This window comes from Stegostoma tigrinum, chromosome 22 (genome assembly GCF_030684315.1).
Source record: "Stegostoma tigrinum isolate sSteTig4 chromosome 22, sSteTig4.hap1, whole genome shotgun sequence".
NCBI lineage: Eukaryota > Metazoa > Chordata > Chondrichthyes > Orectolobiformes > Stegostomatidae > Stegostoma > Stegostoma tigrinum.
This window is the reverse complement of record NC_081375.1, coordinates 27289421-27302027: the sequence shown is the minus strand read 5'-3', so window position 1 is coordinate 27302027 and position 12607 is coordinate 27289421. Positions and strand designations below refer to the sequence as shown.

General features: G+C 42.1%; 1 protein-coding gene across 1 annotated transcript; it reads left to right on the top strand.

Annotated features, from left to right (window-relative positions):
• Window positions 1–8285: 8285 nt before the first annotated feature.
• On the top strand, window positions 8286–11733 carry LOC125463592 (QRFP-like peptide receptor). The gene is made up of 2 exons (XM_048555032.1): window positions 8286–8825; window positions 8951–11733. The coding sequence occupies exon 2, from the start codon at window positions 9531–9533 to the stop codon at window positions 10788–10790; it is 1260 nt and encodes a 419-aa protein (XP_048410989.1). The 5' UTR covers window positions 8286–8825; window positions 8951–9530; the 3' UTR covers window positions 10791–11733.
• The last annotated feature ends 874 nt before the right edge of the window (window positions 11734–12607 follow it).

The following is a 12607-nucleotide window of genomic DNA, read 5'->3' as shown; positions in this document are numbered from 1 at the left end:
ACTTTACCACATTGTATTCCATCTACCAATTCTTTGCCGGCACTCCTAGTTGCCTAAGTGCACCTATAGCCTCCCCACTTCTTCAACATTACCTGTCCCTCCAGCTATCTTTGTGCCGACTGTAAATTTAGCAACAATGTCTTCAGTTCCTTCATCCAGGTTGTTAATGTATAATATGGATAGATGAGGCCCCAACTCTGATTTGTGCAGAACTCCTCTATTCACTGGCTGCCATCCTCAAAAAGATTATTTTACCCCCATTCTCTGCCTTCTGCCAGTCAGCCAAAGCCTTTATCCATGCCAGTGTATTGCCTCTAACACCATGAGCTCTTATCTTATTTAACAGCCTTCTGTGTGGCACCATGTCAAAGGCCTTCAGGAACTCCAAATGGATAAAACAATTCTGACAAATGGATCACATGCACTGCCTCTCCTTCATGCTAGTCACTTCTTCAAATAATTCTCAGATTTGTGAGGTATCACCTCCCCTTGATAAAGCTGTGCTGACTCAGCCCTATTTTATCATGCACTTCCAAGTACTGTACATTCTCATCCTTAATAATGGACTCTAAAATCTTACCAATGTTCAACTAAACCGCTTATAATTTCCCATCAACTGCCTCACTCCCTTTAGCAGAGATGTTATGTTAGCCATTTTCCAGTCCTCCGGAAACCTCCTTAACTCCAGTGGTTCCTGAAAGGTCATCATAAACGTGTTTACAATCTCCTTAGCTAATTTCTTCAGACCTTGGGGCATAGAATCCACCTGGTCCGGGTAATCTATCCACCTCTAGATCTTTCAGCTCCCTCAGCTTAGTGATGGCCACTACATTCACCTCTGCCCCCAAATCTGATGAAGCTCTGGTATGCTACTAGTGCCTTCCGTTGTGAAGACTGATGCAAAGTATGTATTCAGTTCCTCTGCCATTTCTTTGTTCTCCATTACTCCTTCTCCAGACACGTTTTCTGGTGGCCCAATGTCCAGTCTTGCCTTTCTCTTATCTTTTATATATCTAAAAAAAGTTGCGATCATCTTTTATATTACTAGTCAGCCTACCCTCATATTTCATCTTCTCCCCTGTTATTATTGTCTTAGTTGTGCTCTACTGGTTTTTAAAGGCTTTGCAATCCTCTGGCTTCCCACTAGGCTTCACCACGCCATATGCTTTCTCCTTTGCTTTTATGCTGTCCCTAACTTCAATTGTCAGCCATGATTGCCTCATGCTGCCCTTAGTATGTTTCTTCTATGAATTTCTGCTGAGCCTCCCTAATTATCTTGGAATTATCCTGCCATTGCTGCTCCACCATCTTTTGTGCCAAGCTCCCTTTCCAATCAACTCTGGTCAGCTCCCCCCTGATGTCTATGTAGTTACCTTTACTCAGTTGTAAGACCATTACATCTGAATGCAGCTTCTCCTTTTCAAACTGCAGGGTGAATTCTATTACATTATTGTCACTGCCATCTAGTGGTTCCTTCACCTTAAGGTCCCTAATCAAGTCTGTCTCATCACACTTCATCAAATCCAGAACTGTTTGTTATCTAGATCCACAAACTGCGCCCCAAAAATACTTGGACATTCCACTGATTCCTTTTCTTGGGATCTGCTACCAGCCTGATTTTCCCAGTCCACTTGCATATTGAAGTCCTCCACGATTATTGTAATAGCGCCTTTCTTAGAATGCTTTTCCATCTCCTGATTTATTTTTTGCCCCTCACCCTGACTACTGCTAGGAGGCCTGTACATAACTCCCATCAGGATCTTTTTTCACCTTGGCAATTCCTCAACTCTATCCATAGAGATTGTACGCCTTCTGACTCTATACCACTTCTTACAATCAATTTATTAACATGGCAACTCCATCCCCTTTGTCCATCTGCCTGTCCTATCAATAAGACGCGTTTTCTTAGATAATTAGCTCCTGGCCCTGATTCCCTTGCTGCCACATCTGTGATACCCATGCAATGGACCTGGCAATTTCAATCTGTGTTACAAGATCATTTACCTTATTTTGTATACTGTGTGCATTGAAATACAATATCCTCAGTCCCACATTGACTGCCTTCCTTCTCTGAGGGGTTATTAAACTTGTTCAATTATTTTTATTGCAACTGCACCTCCCCAACCCCATTTAGTTCAAAGGCCTATCCACAGCTCTAGTAATGCAATTCATCAGGACTCTGGTCCCAGCATAATTTGGGTGGAGCCTGTCCCATAGAGCAGCTGCCTCCTTCTCTACTACTGGCGTCAATGTCCCACGAATGTTTGAGCCATGTATTTACCTCTTTAGTCTTGCTAGCCTTGTACCAATTAGCTTGTGGCTAGGTAGTGATCCACGGATATTGCCTTTTTGGTTCTGCTTTTCCAATTAGCCCCTGGCTGCTCATATTCCCTTAGCAGAACCTCTTTGCTCTCAAAAGTCCAACTGGAAATTAGTGTGAACTAGGCAGATTAATTTCTGTTCACTTTCCAGACTCCACCATTTTCCTCCAGCATCATCAGTGATTTCAACTGGCAAATTTCATTGTTTTGACCTTTATTTGTGATGCGTGAGCAATAATCAATGCAAATAAAACGTTCTGAGACTTCGTACACCTATGTTGTATGTCTATCATTCAGCTTATCTATAGATTGTATCATTCATTCAAGTTTGACAGCATACTGTCATACAGCACAGAAACAGACCCTTCAGTCCAACCAGTCTATGCCAACCATAATTCCAAACTAATGTAGTCCCACCTGACTGCATTGTCCCATATTCCAACAAACATTCCTTATTCATGTTCTTATCCAAATGTCTTTTAAAAATTGTGACCGTACCCACATTCACTACTTCCTCTGAACATTCATTCCGTACATGAACAACTCTCTGGGTAATGAAGTTGCCCCTTATGTCTTCTTAAAATCTTTCTCCTCTCACCTTAAATATATGCCCCCTAATCTTGAAATCCCCGCCTTTAGGGGAAAAAAAACACCTGCCATTCACCTTATCTATACCTCTCATGATTTTGGAAACCTCTTAAGGGTCACCCCTCAATCTCCTATACACCAGTGAGAGCAGTCCCAGTCTATCCAGCCTCTCTTGATAACTCAAATCCTCCACTCTGGCAACATCCTGGTAAATCTCTTTTGAACCCTTTCAAGCTTCATAATATCCTTTCTGTAATAGGGTGGCCAGAACTGGACACAGTACTCCAGAAGGGACTTCACCAACATCATGTACAAACTCAACTTGACATCCCAACTCCTATACGCAAAGGTTTTGAGCAATGAAGGCAAGCATGCTAATCACCTTCTTAATCAACGTGTTTACATAATTTAAGGTAGTGTTTTCCATTTAGAATTTGATTTTGATATGAACTCATTGTTAGACAATTCAAAAATTGTTTTATAAAAACAAAAAACAGAATTCAATTAAAGCTTAGTATTTTTCAGGTACAGACATGAAGATGAGTAGGCAGCAGAGTTTAAAAGAATCTTGATTTATATGTCCGTCAAATATTTTTAACAGAAAATTTACATGTAAAATACTTTAAACAACTAAAGTAGCAACATGACTGTAGATCGAGTTGTCCAAAGATTTTGCAATTGAGAAGAGAAATTTGTCAGCACTTAAAGCCTGCATTTTGTAATATTCAGGTCAAGATTTCAGCACCAGCAATGCTGGACAGCTCCCATTAAAGACTGTGTTCCAGTTTAAAACTGCTGCTACACTTCCTCTCTTATTCTTCCATCTCACTTCTTCCCTTCTCTTTACAAATACAGTAAGTTTTCAAACTCTTATCTATCAGTCGGTGTGGCAGGTTTATCCAGTAAAGTAGAGGAGGCACAGCCATTGTATCTCCATTTTAGTTTTGAAGGTTAGACGTATGAATATTAAGCACAAGGTATAATTTAATAATTCTACACAAACATCCCAACATTATACAAAGAGCAAAGAAAACGACAGCACAGGAACAGGCCCTTCAGCCCTTCAAGCCTGCGCCAAATCGAGGGATCCTCTGTCTAAGCCTGTCATCTATTTTCTAACGGTCTGTATCCCTTTGCTCCCTGCCCATGCATATACCTATCCAGATACATCTTAAAAGACACTAAGGTGTCTGCGTCTACCACTTCTGCTGGCAACGCATTCCAGGCACCTACCACCCTCTGCGTAAAGAACTTTCCACGCATATCTCCCTTAAACTTTCCTCCTCTCACTTTGAACTCATGACCCCTAGTAATTGAGTCCCCCACTCTGGGAAAAAGCTTCTTGCTATCCACCCGGTCTATACCCCTCATGATTTTGTAGACCTCAGTCAGGTCCCCCCTCAATCTCTGTCTTTATAATGAAAATAATCCTAATCTACTCAACTTCTCTTCCTAGTTAGCACCCTCCATACCAGGCAACATCCTGGTGAACCTTTTCTGCACCGTCTCCAAAGCATCCACATCTTTTGGTAATGTGGCGACCAGAACTGTACACAGTACTCCAAATGTGGCCGAACCAAAGTCCTATACAACTGCAACATGAAAATACAACTGTAACATGGCCTGCCAACTCTTGTACTCAATACCCCGTCCGATGAAGGAAAGCATGCCATATGCCTTCTTGACCACCCTATTGATCTGCGTTGCCACTTTCAGGGAACAATGGACCCGAACACCCAGATCTCTCTGAACATCAATTTTCCCCAGGACTTTTCCATTTATCGTATAGTTCGCTCTTGAATTAGATCTTCCAAAATGCATCACCTTGCATTTGCCCGGATTGAACTCCATCTGCCATTTATCTGCCCAACTCTCCAATCTATTTATAGTCTGCTGTAATCTCTGACAGTCCCCTTCACTATCTGCTACTCCAGCAATCTTAGTGTCTTCTGCAAACTTGCTAATCGGACCACCTACACCTTTCTCCAAATCATTTACATATATCACAAACAACAGTGGTCCCAACACAGATCCCTGTGGAACATCACTGGTCACAGGTCTCCAATTTGAGAAACCCCCTTCCACTACTACTCTCTGTCTCCTGTTGCCTAGTCAGTTTTTTTATCCATCCAGCTAGCATACCCTGCACCCCATGTGACTTCACTTTCTCCATCAGCCTGCCATGAGGAACCTTATCAAACGCCTAATTAAACATTACATTCTGTACACATGCTACATTTATATGACATACTTAATTATGCATCATATTTATTTAGATTTAATCCATATTTCAATGCTATGAGATCTTATAAATCTAAAGCAATTTGATAAGGCTGCCATTTTCAGTCCTGGAAGGTGCCAAGTCTATTTTGAATTACCCTATTTTGAAGGGTCAAGTGCCTCAAAAGGTTAAGACACAGTGAAGCTAGCTTTTCCCACTGTTACCATGCATTAGCAATGTGTGCAGTACCTTGCATTAACCAGCATGCTGCTATCAAGTCAAAAAGACAATCTGCTGCCCAAAATTGAATAATATGGCATATGAATTTCAGTGCCTGTATGATGTCAGGTATGCCATCTGTACATCCCAACAACAAATAGATGATATCAAACAAAACAACCATTCTGCTGTCTGCAACAGGTAGACTATTGTTCCAAAGAAGAATCACACTGGAGTTGAAACATTATTTCGCTGACAACAGATGTTGCCAGAAGTTCTGAGTTTCTCCAGCACTTTCTGCTTTTCTCAGGCAGAGTATTGACTATTTGAAGAGCTCATGATTGCAAAACCCAGGACATAATCTCTAATGTTACATGCAATTCTGTGATTGGGCAGCTATTACTGAACAATTCTGAATGTGCCAGGAATTACATGAAGAACTAGTTTAAGATAATTGGGTATGACTGTAGTATGGCTCACTTACACTTGCAAGTGGTACAGGTTATCACACACAGGCCCTGATTCTCTGCAGGCAAAATTAATTTGTCCAGGCATTGAGGGTTTTCAATTAAACAAAACATGGGGAACACTATTCCTTGATGCATTCCCCATGGCGTGAATCAACTAGTCAGAGTTGATTTCCTTTTTTGAATTTAAATAATTGCTTTGGCATGTTCCCCGGTGTATTCACCATGCCAATGCCATGACCAATCAGAATTCCTTTGACAACCAATCAGCACAACCATGCAATACAAGCTTTCATTCCCTTTGAAATTTCTAATTTTTGTGTTTTTTGATGAATAAAGTTGATTAGCTTCAACAACATGTCTCCTTTTACAAAAATGCATAAGTAAAATACCCAACCAATTATAGGCATCTATTTTACATTGAAATCCTGAGGCGCACATTTCAGTTTTTCAGTGTATGATTCTGTTCAGTACTTCATGCTCCCATATTCTGGTCACATATCTCCTGTAAGATGCATCAATTCTCCACTATTGCATAAACATACATGAAGTGAGAACATCTGAAGTAAAGAAACTGTTATAATTTCTGGCTTTTTTGACCTAGATTACAATTGCTTTTCCATAATCAAACAACAACTTGCACTTACTGCTTTATGGTGTTTCTCTTACTCTTACATTTCAAGGAGATCAACCTTCATTCTCCTAAAGAAGCTGTACCATATAAACCCATTTGATTCAAATCTTTCCCCATAAGACAATCCCTTTATCCCAGATATCATAAGCATGATGGGTGTATGTAATTTGACATAAGATAGAAAACTGACAACAAAGTTTTGAAATTGGAGACTACCAAGGAAAATATTGGAATAGACAATTCTAAAGGTTATAATGCCATGGATGTGGAGTTTGGCAGTGAATGAGTTGAGGTAAGTGGACAATGTTGTGTAGCTGGAAGTAGACAATCTTTACAATGTAGTAGATATGCAGCTGGAATTTCAACTCAGAGTCACATACAATACTAAGGTTTCCTGATTCAACCTCAGGCAGTTGCCAGAGAAAGGGATGAAGTCAATGGCTTAAGAATGGAGTTGGTGACAGGAACCACTTCAGTGGTTCAGTCTGAATCAATTTTTAATATTTTAAGGCATGCCTCTTGTACTAACACTTGTGACACCCACTTATTCATCAGTGTGACTGCACATTGACTAATGCAGGCGCCTTGAGATGTCAAGATACCTTTTCTTTGAATTATGGGGTGTGTGTCATTATTCAAAACTGATACTATAGCCAGTCTGGAAATATATTTATAATCTCTGATAAACAAAAATGCCTAGAACAACAAGATTAATGGATGAAGTTGGGTTTTCAATTATTTATTTTCATAAACAAATGTCACAAAAATTTTTCAACAGTAATTTATCCAAAAATTCTGTTTCAGTCTACAAAGGCTAATTGAGTTTAATAAAAAGAATACCCCAGTTGAAGCAGCATTTCCATGAAATTGTCTATTGATTTATTGCAATCTGTCTCAAACACCTGTATTTTTCTCTGGTAATTTGCTAAACACAGTCATATTCTTAAAGACATCCTAAATCTTTTCCAACATAAAGCAACTTATTCCAGCCTCGAGCGACTACAACATTGAAAAAGTATAGAAGTAATGAATATGGATTTTTTTTCTGATTCTAAATTTTGGCTAGTTTTGAGGCTGTAATTGCAGTAAAGTCGCTTCTTAAAGGTTATTATGCCATTTACAATTTATATCATATAAAGTACAGTGAAAAGTCACTGAAAGGGGTACTTGCGTTATCCTGTAATTTAAGTCTATTGTTGAGTCAGTATAATGTGACTTGTATTTTACATCTGGCTCCTACAGTGTGTGAATTTGCAAATTTGATAAATGAATAAAACAAACTTTAAAGAATGTTTACTTCAATACGCGCGGAGAAAACATTAAAAATGCATTTTCTTGTTTCTAAAATCTCAGTACCCACAAGTTCTAATTGAAAGGAATTGTGTTTCTGATCTTTCATTTCAGGATTTTGTGTACATTTGTACTGCAAAAATAAAAAAAAATTTAAAGTTGTCAACTCACTTTTCGCTGAATTTTACTTTATATGATTGTGAAGGGCACAGTATTGTGGTTGGCGATGACACCACTGATCTGAATTAAAAAGCTGCCTACAAAGGTTTAGCTACGCTAGGTGACCTCGATACGTCGACTGTCATGAAATCCAATTGGTTTGCTGATGGTCTATTGGGAAGGAAACCTGCTACCTTTACCTGATGGTTGCATGTGACTCCAGACCCACCGCGATATGGCTGAATCTTTGCAGCCACTCCGTTTAAGGGCAATCTGGGCTGGGCAAAAAATACTGATCTCGCCAGCGCCGCCCCGTCTGCACTTATCGAACGAAGTAATTTCAACTAAGCGCTGCTTGTGAGACTTAAAGATCGAACAATATGAAATAAAACACTGTCCGTGCGGGTTAAATGTTGTTCACACAGAGTGTGCAATATAGATTAACGAGAGCCTGCAGCCTCAGCATTTCTCTTGTGTGTACATCAGTTCATGCGCTGACAGCCTGACCAAGCTGGGAAATTGGCATGCCAGTAACTGGTTCCCTGTGATTAGGCCGGAATAAACACCCCGATGTTACTTGGAAACTGTTGACTTGTTCTATTTTGCAATCCACGAGGACTGGGCACCAGTTGCTTCCCGATGACTTTCTGAGTGGAATTTTCCAGCCGTGGGGGACAGCGAAGTGAACTTCTCAGCGAGTGATGCTGCCGTGAGCGTATCCCTCACACTTTTCTGCCCAGCACAGGCGTCCTGATTGATCCGACCATTTGAATGTGTTACTCCTCCTTGACGACGTTCGTTTCTGAGCCGGTGGTAGGAACGTGACAAAGCACGGGCAGAGAGAAACCAACGACATCACCTTGCAAACTCCACAGCCTCCCAATGTGTCATCTCTCCGGAGAGGCAAGCAAGAAATTGACTTGGAGGTCAGTTTTAATCAAACCTGATAAGTCCAAGGACGAGGGGACGCGACTAGTTACAGCTGCTGTGCACTTTAACATTATTATCTCGAATTAAGCTTTTTTTTCCCTCCTGATGTTTATGTTTACAGATACACGGACAGCAACAGCGTAAAACTGGTTTCTAAACAATACAAAGTGAAATTATTTGACCGTTGTGACCAGAAATGTAAGCAATAATCGAGTGAAAAGGACTTCAGGGATGTTTGGAAGGAGCCAAATGGAATGCCAGAAATAATTGAGTCACTGGGATGGTGCCCAGACTGAGTTGATGGTCATTTCCTCGCCACCGACATCTACACACGACTCAACACAGGCTCCGGTCTCAGCCCAAAGACTCTCCCTCGCTCTCCGTTGGGTGCAGCCGGCAGATTTCCTCCGGAGATCGGACGGGGGTGTTGGTGGGGGGCGTGAGTTGCCCCAGCTCTGTGCACTAGCCGCTGGCTGGTCGGTTGCTACAGAGCCCGGAACCTGAGCGGTAACACGGCGGCTGCTCGGCTCAGGGAGGCAGCACTGGGATGGGACTGACCTGGGTGCTGCAAGCTGACTGTCTCCCAGTTTCTGGTTGCTGAGAAGCCAGCCGCTGCTTTCCAGAAGCCGGTGAGGGAAACTAAACAAGAGGGTGAGCTCCACACATTTCTGCACCTGACCCTAACTGACCTCGGTGGCACCATGAATGTGACCCCGTTCAGTTTGGAATTACTTGGAGGATTTTCCAGGAACGTTTCCCTATTCCCTCCCAACAGCAACCTGAGCTTTTGGGAGACGATACACTTAAACATCAACCTGCTGTTCTCGGGGTATGAACCCACGACCATTGTCTTGGGGGTGATCTACACTCTGTCCTTCATCATTGGGTTAGTGGGCAATATCATGGCTTTGAGGGCCCTCACCAGGAAGAGGAGGAACAGACTGGAGGGAGCCACGACCACCCGGAGTCTGTTGGTGAACTTGGCGACCTGTGACATGATGGTGGTATGTATCTGCATGCCCGTTACTCTGGGCCACCAGGTCTACAACGCTTGGGTGTTTGGAGACTTCATGTGCAGGGCCGTCCCGTTTGTGCAGGCAGTTGCTGTCTCTGCCAGTGTCCTAAGCCTGGCAGTGATCAGCCTGAACCGTTACTACAGTGTGCACAACCCCCTGCACGCCAGGTCATTCTTCACCTGGAGGAGAATCTGCTGGATGATCGCCGGGGTCTGGCTTCTGTCGTCCGGCCTCTGCATGCCTTTAATCTTCATGAATCAGACGGAGGAGCTGGTCCTTCTGGACGGGAAGCTGACCATCCCGGTGTGCACAGAAAGCTGGTCCTCCGTGAGGCTGAGGCAGGGCTATAACTTCCTTCTGTTCTGCGCTCTCTACGGCTTCCCGGTGCTCTTCAACCTCCTCATCTGCTTCCTGACTGCCCGCCGCCTCTGGAGTAACCAGGACCGCTTCCAGGAGGGTAACAAGAGGCACTTGGTGGGGAACAGCTCCCGGCTGAAGACCCGCAAGAAGATTGTCAAGATGGTGGTGGCTCTAGTTCTCCTCTTCACCTTGTCCTGGCTGCCCTTCTATGTGATTGACATGTGGATTGACTTCAGCGTTCCCAATGCCCAGCCGGACGGTGCCCACCAGGACTGGGTCCTTCAAGTTCGATCCTTTGCCCAGTGGTTGGGTCTCACCAATTCCAGCCTCAACCCTCTCTGCTACTGCTTCATGGGCAACCTGTACAGGTCAGTGAAGAGGATCAAGAAAAGCTACAGGGAGCGAATATCTTCTGCCCTCAACCTGAACTTTTCTCAGACTCCACTCAACTCCTCGATCCTGCTGTCTTACCGAGCTGCCAATGACATCCCCAAAACTGACTTCAACAACTGGACAGGCGGCCAGACGCTCACTAAAGGCGAATGCGGTTCCTCTGGAACTATTTGCGAAACAACGTTCGAATAAACACTGTAAACCTTAACTGTAGTCAACTTGTTCAGACAGGAGTTACCTCGGTGTCCTTTACCAGACCCCCTTTATGCCGAGTTCAGGCAATCAGGAGTATGATTTGTCAATTGTTTCGGTGTTTTGCTCCTACAGTTTTTTTAAAAAACTTACTTCTTCCTGCAATTTCCCTTTGAAACGGACGGGAGCGCTATTAATGGGTCAACATTCTGTCCCAGTCCTATCCCTGCCTCTTTCAGGAGTCGGCAAGCAACAAGTTATCAAGCCCTCAGATCAAAAGAGAAGCGAGAGCGAAGGACAAATGCAATGCGAAGGGTCTGAGCTGTATGATTCTATCACTTTATGACTATGACTGAACCAGTTGCCAGTTCAAGAAGAGCGCCATCTGTCAAATATAAACAGAACATAAAATGAAATTATGGCATTGTAGTGAAAGGTGAAAATATGGCACGTGGATAATAATCATTGAAAATAAAAGTAATGGCACTCTGATTAAGTCACTCTCAAGCATAGTCCTAAGATGTTGCTTTCTGACTTTGCATGTTACAAGAGTCTTCCAGGTTATTATTCAGACCTTCTGATTTTGGACATACTGTCTGTGGAGCAGTTAAGAAGGAGTGAGATAATCATATTGAGGTTCTGGAGAAAGGCCCTCTGTCATTAAACAGAACACAAATAGACTTAACATTGAAATAGGTCTGGGTCCTCACACAAATACAGACTTGTAAAGGACAGAAATCTGATGTGCGGTTTCATTCCACTTGTGCTAGCCCTCTGCACTAGTGCTGCTGAATAAACTAAATTGAACGGAGATTCATCACAAGGCAACTTGAAAGCATTGCTAAAAGCCATTGCTAAAGACTGGAACATGGGGATGAAATAGATTTAACTCAGTATGCCGAATAAATCCTTGTAAAGTTTTCTTTTTGTGAAAATGTTTTGTTTACACCCCTTTATTTGATAATTGTAAAATGTCCATATTTTGTAATTATGTTGGTTACAGTCACTGAATTAAACATTAGTGGAGTTGATATTAATTGCCAGCCATTTTGTTCCTATTTTTGATTTGTCTCAGAAACATTTTAACATTTTTCAGAGTTCATCTGACCTAACATTGTCACTGCCCCAGTAGAGCACGCTTGGACCATCGTATTTTAAAATTCACATCATAATCCTGGATTGATTTACATTTTAATGTAATCCCCCAGCTACAAGTTATTTTGTTGATTTTCTTTGGTCCTTTTTCCCTACCAGGCACAGCCCCTTAACTGAAGGGATTCATCAGTTATACTGGCACAGGGTAACACAGCAACTGGTTTCTCCAGTGACTCCCTGTGGCACTTCATAGAAAGATCCATTTCTGATCATTCTATTGCACAATGATTTAGTACAGTATTGTACTCTTTCCTTATGTCCCTTAAAAAAAAGTTCCTAGCTCTTCAAATCAGCATGTAACTTATTTCCATAGACCATTATTTTCCATTCATGGTTTATTCATTTTTCTTTGCGTCTTTTGTTATTTTTTTCTGTCAATTTTCTCTTTTCTTCTCCTCTCCCTGGGGTATTGATGTCCAGCTGCCACCATTGCCTTTCCAAGATGCCATTGTTAATATGCGATTCTGGTCATGAAGCAGTCGACCAATTGGGAGGAATAATAGCTGGTCCAATACTGAAGTCATATCCCTAACTGAAATTTTATTTCCCAACACAACAAGCCAGCTTTAGGACTCTTAACACTGTCACTGCTGAGATCAACAAGTGGCACCGACAGAGCATTAAACCTAAGATCTTTCTAGTCATTACTTGTAACATTAGTA

Bases quoted from the DNA above. Each gene is read 5' to 3' on its own strand.
- LOC125463592 (XM_048555032.1), top strand. From the start codon at position 9,531: ATGAATGTGACCCCGTTCAGTTTGGAATTACTTGGAGGATTTTCCAGG.